Here is an 11544-nt window from a genome sequence, read left to right on the forward strand (position 1 = left end):
CGAAAAAAAAAGGTGGTCAATTTCTGCAAAACACAGGAGGAAATCAACAGGTCAGGCAGTAATTTTGGAGAGGAATATCCAGCAACTGCAGAATCTCCTGTGTTTTATATCTGCATTTTACATTGGCATTAGATACACGTTGATATTGAGTATATTGTTTATGGGAGCCGCTCTCTGCGTTAAACAGCTGCAGATTTTTTCGATACCCACGGTAAAAAAAATGAGGTATGGACATTGAACCGGTGCTTGCAGAAATGTTTAATGGCACCGTGACTACCCATGGGGCCATGAGTTAAGAATTTCACCGGCGCTGAAGCGCCGATGAAATGCGCAGGCGTCCGGCTGATGACGTCACTGAGTTTCACGCATGCGCGCAGTACACTGAAGGCTTTGAAAATGTCGGTTGCAGGTAAGAGCGATTCTCCGTCTTTTTATCTTAAACACCGACTTCGGGACGATTCTTGTGAAATCCGGACACCGTGATCCGCAATCTCGGGACAGTCCTGCCCTCTTCCCCCTCTCTCAGCCCCACGATCCGTACACGGAGCCCGGGGAGCTTCCGGCTGATGAGGGAATGGGAACCGATGGATCTCTCAGACAGAGCTGAGCTCCAGCTATCTAAATGCAAGGATTAGGAACTCGGAGAAAGGGAACAAAAATCTTTTACATCACCAGTTGAGAAAATCTGCATTAGTACTTTTTTCCGCAGATGCTGCCTGGCCTGCAGAACTCCTGCAGTATTTAGTGTGTGTTGCTTCCTTTACCTCCTCTTGCTCTGGACTTTTCGACCGGTGAGAACATGTTTTGTCCCATTCTCTCTGGGTACGTAATGACATCAAACAACTTTGCCCTGGGCAACAAGTAGCTTTCACATCACAAATGTGTCAGACTCCAGTGAGACAGAGAACGGCCCTTCCCTTCATATACATTGGCATTGCATTCACTGAATTCACCACCCTCAGTCATTGGGGGAGGATTCAGGGGGAATATTTATGTAGAATACAGAAACTAGTGATGCCTGTTTGCATTTTGGTGATGCAAAAGTTGCTGGAGAATTTGCAAGTGGGAAGAAGTGGAGTGATATTTGGAAATCTGACTTTTTAAAGCAAAATTTAGCAAGCAAACCACATATGGACAATGTGCAAAAGATTTGGTGAGAAAATCCTCCATTTCCTGTTACAGGCCTGCTACATAGGTTGTGTGAGAGTGCAGATGAACTCGATCAAAGTACTTATCAACAGTGATTTGCCAGCTGTGAAAATGAATACCTCTCTATATAAAATTCACTGTGCACATATTGTCACTGGGTAAAAAATGCACAGTACAAGATTTATCTGCACACTGGTTATTACAAATTAGAGGGGAGATTATTACAAATTAGAGGGGTATAGGAGGGAAGGAGGGGAGGCCTCCAGTGTCCCTGATGCCCTCACCTACAAGATGTGCAGCTTGTAACCCTGCACTTCAATGAGCTGCAACTTGAAATGGGTGAATTCCAGATTATCCAGCAGTTGGAGGGGGTGATAGATATGACATGCAGAGAGGTGAGTCACACCCACAGGACACAGGAAACTGGGTGAGAATCAGGAAGGGGAATGAGGTTAAATAGGCATCGCAGAGTACTCTAGTGGCCATCCCCCACAACAACAGGTGGAGCACTTCATAACCTGTTGGGGGGAATTACCTGGCAGAGGAAAGTCAAAGGCCTGATAGGGGATTCGTCAGGTAGAGGAACAGAACAAGAGGGGATGAATAATCTAGTGGTAAGGCTTACTAGTGGTAGTGAGCAGGGGAGGGGGTGATGTAGTTAAAATAAGTTGTAGAGGGAATGGGAGCCAGAATGACAGAACAGATAGTGGAGAGGGTGAATTGAATTGACTTTATTAGATACATACCTCATAAACATGAGGAGTAGAAATATTTACCTTACATCTCCATCTAAATGTGCAACGTGTAATTTACATAGATAGTTTGCACATAGGACAGTCAATATAACATTGAAATGCAATTGTATCAGCATGAATTAATCAGTCTGATGGCCTGGTGGAAGATGATGTGCCAGAGCCTGTTGGTCCTTTTGCTGTGATACCATTTCCTGGATGGTGGCAGCAGGAACAGTTTGTGTTTGGGGTGCATTGGGCCCGTTTGTCCCTGATATTTGTTGGGCCCTTCTTACACACCTGTCTGTGTAAATGTACTGAATCATGGAAAGTAGGTTGTGCAATGTATAATTTCCTTATTTATATTTAGAGACATTTTTTGGTGTATAAAATGATGAGGGGTATTGAGCGTGTGAGTGGCCAGAGGAGTGTTTTTTCCCCAGGGTTGAAATGGTTAATGCTGCTTTTCCACACTCCCACAGACCCTTTGTCCATCTCCTGAGTAAATTGAGTTTGAAAAATATTTAAGATCTCCCCTATCTGCTTTGTTTCCACACGTGGATTGCCATTCCGGTCTTCCAGAGGACCGACTTTTTGCCTTGCAATCCTTTTGCTCTTAATCTATCACTAGAATCCCTGAGGATTATCCTTCACCTTTTCTGTGACAGCAACCTCATGCCATCTTTTAGCCATCCGGATTTATTTCTTATGTGTTCTCTTGCATTTCTTATACTCCATAAGAAACTGACTGCCTATCCCTGTTATGTAATTCCATTTTGTGCTTTACCAGGGTCTGAATATCTCTTGCAATCCAAGTTTCCCTACAGTTTCTATCTTTACCTTTGATTCTGACATACCCGCTTTCTACTTTAAGAATTTTGCTTTGAAGGCCTCCCATTTACCAAGCACACCTTTGCCATAAAGCAGCCTGTCCCAGTCCACAGTTGCCAGATCCTAGTGTTGATCATGCCCTGAACACATCCGCCTTTCCTACGCTGCTCCTTGTATTGAAATACACAGGGCTCAGCATATTCACTGCACCACACTCAACTTTTTCATTCCTGACTTTGTCTGAGGCCTGAACAAAATCTTTCTCCACAACTCCACCACTATCTGTTCCGTTATTCAGGCTCCCATTCCCCCTGCAACTTTAGTTTAACCCTCCTTACCCCCACCTCCCAGCATGCAGATCTATCACCCCTTTGGCTTTCCTCTCCCAGATCAATAAAAAGGAGGTGCATACCAGGTACAGGCAGATAGGAGCAAATGGGGTACTTATGAAATACAGGAAATTCAAGTGAACACTTATGAAAGAAATAAAAGAAGGCATGAGTTTGCCCCAGCAGTCAAGGTGAAGGAGAATCCTCAGGGATTCTGCAGATATGTTAAGAGCAAAAAAGATTGCAAGGGAAAAAAAATTAATCCTCTGGAAGATCAAAATGGTAATCCATATGAAGGATAGCATAGACTTGGGGAGATTTTTTTTGCATCCGTATTTACTCAGGAGATGGACACAGAGTCTGGAGAAGTGAGGCAAAGCCGCATTAACTTCATGGACCTTGTACAGATTACAGAGGTGGAGGCGTTTGCTGTCTTGAGGCAAATTAGTGTGGATCAATCCCCAGGGCCTGACAAGTTGTTCACCAGGACCCTGCGGAAGACAAGTGCAGAAATTATCAGGGCCTAAGCACAGATATTGAAATCATCCTTAGTGACAGGTGAGGTACTGGAGGATTGGAGGACAGGCAGTGTTGTTCTGCTGTTCAAGAAAGGCTGTAAAAATAAACTAGGAAGTTATCCATTGGTGAGCTTGACATCAGAACTGGGAAAGTTATTGGAATGTGTGTGCAGGAACCAAGTATATACTGTAAGTATTTGTATAGGTGTGGACTGATAAAGGATAGACAGCATGGCACTAGCCAATCTTTCAGAGTCTCTCGAGGAGGTTATCAGGGAAGTGGATGAAGGCAAGGCAGTAGATGTTGTCTGCATGGACTTTAGCAAGGCACTTGATAAAGTCTCATATGGGAGGTTGGTCAAGAAGGTTCAGTCACTCAGCATTCTAGATGAGACAGTAAATTGGATGAGACACTGTCTTTGGGAGAAGCCAGAGTGTGGTAGCAGATGGTTGCCTCTATAACTGTAATCCTGTGATTAGTTGTGTGCCATAGGGATCAGTGCTGGATCTGTTGTTGTTTGTCATCTATATCTGTAATCTGGATGATAGTGTGGTTAACTGGATCAGAAAATTTGTGGATGACAACAAGACTGGAGGTTTAGCGGCTGCAAGAAGACTATCATGGCTTGCAGTGTGATCTGGACCAGGTGGGAAAATGGTTTGAGAATTGGAAAATGGAATTTAATGCAGACCAGTGTGAGTTGTGGCATTTGGTCTGACCTACCAAGGGAGGTCTTTCACAGTGACTGATCGGGCACGGAGGAGTGTTGTAGAAGAAAGGGACCTGGGAATACAAGTCCTTAATTCACTGAAAGTGGTATCACAGTTAGATAGGGATGGAAGGAAATATTTTAGCCCATTGCCCTGCATGAACCACAGTAGTGACAACAATAGATGACTTGTAGAAGACATTGGTGAGGCCTTATTTGGAGTATTATGTGCAGTTTTGGTCACCTACCTACAGGAAAGATGTAAAAGAAGTTCAGAGATTTCAGAGAAAATACACAAGGATGTTGCCATGTCTGGAGGACTTGGATTATAAGGAAAGATTGAACAAATCAGGACATTATTCCTGGGAATGTAGAAGATTGAGGGGAGATTTGATTGTGATAGAGAGGCACACATAGTGTTAATGCAAGCTGGCTTTCTCCACTGAGATTGGGTGGGACTACAACCAGAGGCCATGGGTTAAGGGTGAAAGGTGAAATGTTAAGGGGAGCATGAGAGGAACTTCTTCACATAGAGGGTCATCCGGCTGTGGAATGAGCAGCCAGCACAAGTGGTGCATGCGAGCTCGATTTTAACGTTTAAGAGGTTTTTGTAGATACCTGGATGGTAGGGGTGTGGGAGTGGGCTGTTTAAATAGTTCAGCACAAACTAGATTGCCCAAAGGGCCTGTTTCTGTGTTGAAATTTTCTATGATTGCGACAAGAACCTGAAATAATACAAAAATTCACTCTAAGTCCTTTTAACAGATGTGCGGCCAACCAGTCATTTCAGCGGGAATTTTTTAAATGGCGTTAAAATTGTGGCATTTTGTTAATAATACACAAGAGAAGATCCCAGCTGCACGTCAAGAAAGACAATTTGCATGAGAGTGTTTCAGTCACTGTGGGACAAGGAACACATGCCGCTCAGCAGGAGCCGGGAATAATACCAATGGAGGGAGTCAAAATGAGCCAGGTCACAGATTGGAGACGACAGAAATGCCCCATTCTGATAGAGACAGGAAGAGCATCAGATAATTGATGGTCATTCCAGATTCCAGCACTCTGCCCAGTCAGGAGATGATTTCTCTGTCCAACTTGGGGTGAACCTCACTGTAACAGTGTGATACCAGATCAAACCTTGGCAACTCAAGTAATCTCATCTGAAATGTTGTCCTAAACCCATTGATGGATTTTGTAAATTTTTTTACAGGTTAAAAATGAGAAGGAATTCATCTCCAGGAAGCTCAAACACGAGACGCCAGTTTTGTTGTCTCTGCCTAGATATTTAAGAAGTGGAGCAAGGGATCCAATTGTCCACCCTTCCTGCTCAGACTGTAGGGAGGAATTCACTCGGTGATTTTGACCAACTGGCACGCCCATCATTTTACACAGGAAAAAGGACATTCACCTGCCCAGACAGTGGGAATGGATTCACTCGGTCATCTCAACTAAAGGTACATCAGCAAGTTCACACTGGAAAAGGCCATTCACTTGTTCTGTGTGTGAGAAGGGGTTCAGTCGGTCATCCCACCTGTGGACACACCAATCAGTTCACACTGGGCAGAGACTGGTCTTCTGCTGAATTTCTGGGAAAGGATTCACTCTGTCATCTGACCTAATGGCTCACCAGCGAGTTCACACTGGGGAGCGGCCGTTCACCTGCTCAGTCTGTGAGAAGAGATTTACTCAGTTATCCAACCTACAGAGTCACCAGCGAGTTCACACTGGGGAGAAGCCATTCACGTGCTCAGTCTGTGAGAAGAGATTTACTCAGTTATCCAACCTACAGAGTCACCAGCGAGTTCACACTGGGGAGAAGCCATTCACGTGCTCAGTCTGTGGGAAAGGATTCACTCTGTCATCCACCCTACTGGTACATCAGCGAATTCACACTGGGGAGAAGCTGTTCACCTGCTCAGACTGTGGAAAGGGATTCACACTGTCATCCCGCCTACTGGTACATCAGCAAATTCACACTGGGGAGAAGCCGTTCACCTGCTCAGTCTGTGAGAAGAGATTTACTCAGTTATCCAACCTACAGAGTCACCAGCGAGTTCACACTGGGGAGAAGCCTTTCACCTGCTCAGTCTGTGGGAAAGGATTCACTCTGTCATCCACCCTACTGGTACATCAGCGAATTCACACTGGGGAGAAGCTGTTCACCTGCTCAGACTGTGGAAAGGGATTCACACTGTCATCCCGCCTACTGGTACATCAGCAAATTCACACTGGGGAGAAGCCGTTCACCTGCTCAGTCTGTGGGAAAGGATTCACTCTGTCATCCACCCTACAGAGACACCAGCGAGTTCACACTGAGGTGAAGCCATTCACCTGCTCAGTCTGTGGGAAAGGATTCACTCTGTCATCCACCCTACAGAGACACCAGCGAGTTCACACTGAGGTGAAGCCATTCACCTGCTCAGTCTGTGGGAAAGGATTCACTGTGTCATCCCTCCTACTGGTACATCAGCGAATTCACACTGGGGAGAAGCCATTCACCTGCTCAGTCTGTGGGAAGAGATTCACTGACTCTTCCACCCTACGGAGACACCAGCGAGTTCACACTGGGGAGAAGCCATTCACCTGCTCAGAATGTGGGAAGCGATTCACTCTGTCATCCACCCTACGGCGTCACCAGCGAGTTCACAGTGGGGAGATGCCGTTCACCTGCTCAGTGTGTGGGAAAGGATTCACTGACTCTTCCACCCTGCAGAGACACCAGCGACTTCACACTGGGGAGAAGCCGTTCACCTGCTTATTCTGTCGGAAGAGATTCACTCAGTCATCCACCCTACAGAGTCATCAGCGAGTTCACACTAGAGAGAGGCTCAGAATGTGGGAAAGGATTCACTCAGTCATCCCACCTCTTGGCACACCAGTCAGTTCACAGTAAGGAGAGGCCATTGTTATGAATCCTTTGGTTTTGATTGCTGTAGACTGTCATTTTAAGAGAGAGAGAGAGAGAAATTAAGAAGGTGAATCAGTCTGACTTGCAGCTTGTTTACATTGCTCGCAGCTTGTTTAGTTTTAACTGAGGACACAGACACTCAGAGTCAGACGGAGACAAAGGAGGAAAAATGGAAGGATCAAAACCAGGGAACTAGTAGCCAAGGATCACTGTTTGGAACTTTCCTTCGCTCACAAGGGTGGGCTAATTATCGATTCACCGTACATCGAATGTGTGGTTGTCACCTCATTTGTTCCACAGGAGTGGATCTGATTTGGGATATCCTGTGGAGACAACTTATGTGTTAACCCTTGCCTGGCTGTGGCGTGGTCATTCATTTGATGATACCCCTTATGACAATTCACTTTAGGTGATAATTCGTATGTACATTTGTAAAGATGATGGATAAAATCTAGAGCGACTGTTCTCTCTTTTTACCACCATGGAACCTGTGGAATACAACATAATTGCCTTCTCTCAACATTTACCCTGGATTACAAAAATATCTCTCTCACATCACCTATTCTGTGAATGAATTGAACTTTAATACTTTAACATCTCCAGACTCCAAGCCTTGTTTCCCCTGAGCTCAGAAGTTTGGGAGTTATATTTACACACATACATACACATAACACTCACGAGGAAATCTGCAGATTCTGGAAATACAAACACAAAAAAAATGCTGATAGAACACAGCAGGCCAGGCAACATCTATAGGGAGAAGCACTGTCGACGTTGTGGGCCGAGACCCTTCGACAGTACTAACTGAAAGATAGTAAGAGATTTGAAAGTAATGGGGGGAGGGTGAAATGCAAATGATAGGAGAAGACCTGAGGGGGTGGGGGTGAAGCTGAGAGCCGGAAAGGTGATTGGCGAAAGTGATGCAGAGCTGGTGAAGGGAAAGGATCATGGGACGGGAGGCCTTGGGAGAAAGAAAAGCGTGGGGGTGGAAGTACCAGAGGGAGGGGGAGAACAGGTAAACAACTAAATATGTCAGGGATGTGGTAAGAAGGGGAGGAGGGGCATTAACAGAAGTTAGAGAAGTCAGTGTTCATGCCATCATGTTGGAGGCTACTCGGCCGGTATATAAGGTGTTGTTCCTCCAACCTGAGTTTGGATTCATTTTGACAGTAGAGGAGGCCATGGATAGACATATCAGCATGGGAATGGGATGTGGAATTAAAATGTGTGGCCACTGGGAGTAGTCTTTTGCTGTTGGTTCATTTCTAAACCATTATGGTTTGTAACAAAATGGGGCTGTGTCTGGGATATGACAAATTTAAGGATTGATTAATTATCAATTTCATTGGGGAAATCCCTTTTGATTTACTTGTGTGTGGAAAACCAGCAGCAATGGATGTTGATAGATATCTGGAAGTGTGAACCTCTCAGGCATTAGAGGACACCAGAAGGATTGAGTTGTTGAGTATTGCTAGAACGTTAATACTTGCTAAGGTGAAATTGACAATGAGGAGGGCACAGATGCAGAAGATAATAGCTGAGCATTATGTATCTGAGGATGTGTTTAAAGTGAAGGAGTTGGAGGTGTTTCCTGAAAGTAAACCTCGTGAGCTTGAGCTCCAGTAGAAGTTAGAAATATTAAAGATGGAGGCTCCAGAAAGGCAGAGGCAGTTTCAGGCTAAAGAGGCAGAAAAGCAGACAGAAAATTCTCTTACAAAGTGTAATTAAGGGGAAGGCTTAGCAAGCCTATTCTGCTTTGACAGTTGCTGAAGCAGCTTATTATTTACTTATTTATGCTGCCCCAATCATCGCCACTGGGCTATAAATGTGCAGGAGCTGTGTGTGGTTCAGTGTTTTGCTCAAGGACACACAAGCTGCCTCGGCTGAGGCTCGAACTCATGACCTTCAGATCGCTAGTTCAACACCTTAACCACATGGCCACGCATTATGACCACACATTATGACCTAGTGAAACAGGCTGTGCTCAAAGCTTACGGGTTGGTCCCAGAAGCAGACAGGCAAAAGTTTAGAAATTTGAAGAAATCTGTGAACCAGACATACGGAATTTGCTTATGAGAAATTTGTGTCTATTGACTACTGATGCACATCTGAACATGTAAATGATGATTTTAACAGCTTGAGAGAGTTGGTTTCAATTGAAGAATTCTGAAGGTGCGTCCCTGATGACATAAAGACGTATTTAGATGGAAATGATGCTGCCACTCGGCAGGAATCTGCTGGATTAGCAGATCAGTTTGCTTTAACTCATGAAATTATGTTTACGCTGAATAAGAGTTTCCAAAAGGCACTTGTCAAGTTGTGGGTAAACCTAATGAGCTCACCCCAGTGGCCTGAACCTGCATTCGGTGAACCCTTTTCCAAAGTTATAGTGGATTGTGTTGGCCCATTGCCAAAGACTAAAGCTGGCCATCAGTATCTGCTAACTATTATGTGTACTACATCCAGATTCCCAGAGGCAATGCCTCTCAGAAATATTAAAGCTAAAACTGTGGTGAAGGCTCTTACCAAGATTTTCACTTTATTCGATTTGTCTAAAGAAATACAGTCTGATCAAGGATGTATTTGTATATCTGCATTATTCAAGCAGGTAGTTTATGAATTGGGAGCAAAACAGATTGCATCATTTGCATACCATCCGGAACCAGAAGGGGCTTTAGAAAGATTTCATTCTACCCTCAAAACAATGATTAAGACATTGTGTTGAAAATGGAAAAGACTGGGATGAAGGAACATATTTGCTTTCATCCACAGAAATAGAGTCAGTGCAGGAATCACTGGGCTTTGGTCCATTTGAGCTTGTATTTGGTTGCAGAGCGAGGTGCCCTTTGACCTTGTTAAAGGTACAGTGGATTGATGGGGATGTACATGTTAACTTGTTAGACTGTGTTTTGAAGTCCAAAAATAAACTACACCAAGCCTGTAGTCTAGCGAGACAAATCTTAAAGATTTCTCAAAACAAAATGTTGGTTTGATAACAGCGCTCGCGAAAGAAAACACCAGGTGGGGGATAAGGTGCTTGCCTTATGTTGACGAATCCACTCCAGGCAAAATTCAATAGACCGTATGAGATAGTCTCTCAAATTAATAATGTGAATTCTGTTATTAAAACACCCGACTGACGTAAACTAACACAGGTGGTGCACATAAATATGATAAAGCCTTTTTTGACAAGCAGGCACCATCTGTGAGTATTGTTGTCAAAACAAATGAATCTGGTAACCCTGAGAATGAAACAATAGACTCGTCTGAGACTTTTCACAAGCCAAACATGGTCCCAGTTAGGCTAATGAACTCGGTTGTTCTAGAAAACATTGATAACAAGTTGGCTCATCTGCAGCCAAAGCAACAACAACAGCTGAAGGAATTAATTCTGAAGTACAAAGATTTATTTCCCGATGTTCCCAAGCAAACCACGGGCGCAGTACATGATGTAGATGTTGGTCAAGCCAAACCGATTAAACAACACCCACTTTGCATGAACGTAGACAAGTGTAAATTGGCTGACCAGGGAATTGTGTATATGCTGGAGAATGGTATTATTAGGCCTTCAAAATGAGATTGGAGTCACTCTGCATTATTATGCCCAAACATGATGGTAGTGTTAGATTTTGCACTGATTGTAGAAAGGTAAATGCAGTAACAAAAACTGATGCCTATCCTATCCCTAGGGTGGATGATTGCATCGATAAGGTTGGAATAGCTAATATCTTACAAAGATTGATCTGTTGAAAGGGTATTGGTGTGTTCCATTGACGGACAGAGGTAGAGACATTTCTGTGTTTGTGACACCATCTGGGTTGTATGAATACAATGTTTTGCCTTTTGGAAGGAAAAATGCTCCAGGAACATCCCAGAGAATGATTGATTTTGTAATTCGAGGGTTAGAACACACAGATACCTATATTGATGACTTAGTTACAGGGAGTGGCACTTGGGAAGAGCATATCTCTGCAGTAGAAAAGCTATTTGACAGGCTTTCTTAGGACAACCTTACAGTTAACTAGGCTAAGAGTGAATTTGGCAATGCCAGTGTGACCTGTCTTGGCTATGTTGTACGTCAAAGCAAGTTGGCTCCTGTTCAGGCAAAAGTCCAGGCAATTTCTCAAGTTCCTATTCTGACTGCTAAGAAGGCTCTTAGAAGGTTTCTGGGAATGGATAGATATTATCGTAAGAACTTTGCTGCTATCGCTCTTCCTCTGACCAATCTCCTGAAGAAGGGTGAAAAGTTTGTTTGGACCGAGCCTTGTCAGAAGGCATTTGATTGATTGTTATCAGTATTTCAGATTAGGCCAATCAATGTAGTGCTGACAGCAAATTTAAATAGCAGATTGGAGCTGTGGGTGGCAA

At 44.0% G+C, this 11544-nt stretch overlaps 1 protein-coding gene across 3 annotated transcripts; it reads left to right on the plus strand.

Moving 5' to 3' along the window:
• The first annotated feature begins 554 nt into the window (after window positions 1-554).
• On the plus strand, window positions 555-10233 carry LOC132389060 (gastrula zinc finger protein XlCGF26.1-like). Of its 3 annotated transcripts, none has more exons than XR_009510412.1 (2): window positions 555-791; window positions 5034-5313. XR_009510412.1 is itself a non-coding variant. In XM_059961472.1 (2 exons), exon 2 carries the CDS (start codon window positions 5887-5889, stop codon window positions 7159-7161), a length of 1275 nt encoding a protein of 424 aa, XP_059817455.1. In that variant the 5' UTR covers window positions 557-822; window positions 5479-5886; the 3' UTR covers window positions 7162-10233. The 3 variants fall into 3 exon arrangements, 2 of the variants coding, with proteins under 2 accessions (XP_059817455.1, XP_059817456.1); XM_059961472.1 differs by lacking the exon at window positions 5034-5313 and adding an exon at window positions 5479-10233 and having other exon boundaries at window positions 557-822; XM_059961473.1 differs by lacking the exon at window positions 5034-5313 and adding an exon at window positions 5479-10233 and having other exon boundaries at window positions 557-791.
• The last annotated feature ends 1311 nt before the right edge of the window (window positions 10234-11544 follow it).

This window comes from Hypanus sabinus, unplaced genomic scaffold (genome assembly GCF_030144855.1).
Source record: "Hypanus sabinus isolate sHypSab1 unplaced genomic scaffold, sHypSab1.hap1 scaffold_47, whole genome shotgun sequence".
Classification (NCBI taxonomy): domain Eukaryota; kingdom Metazoa; phylum Chordata; class Chondrichthyes; order Myliobatiformes; family Dasyatidae; genus Hypanus; species Hypanus sabinus.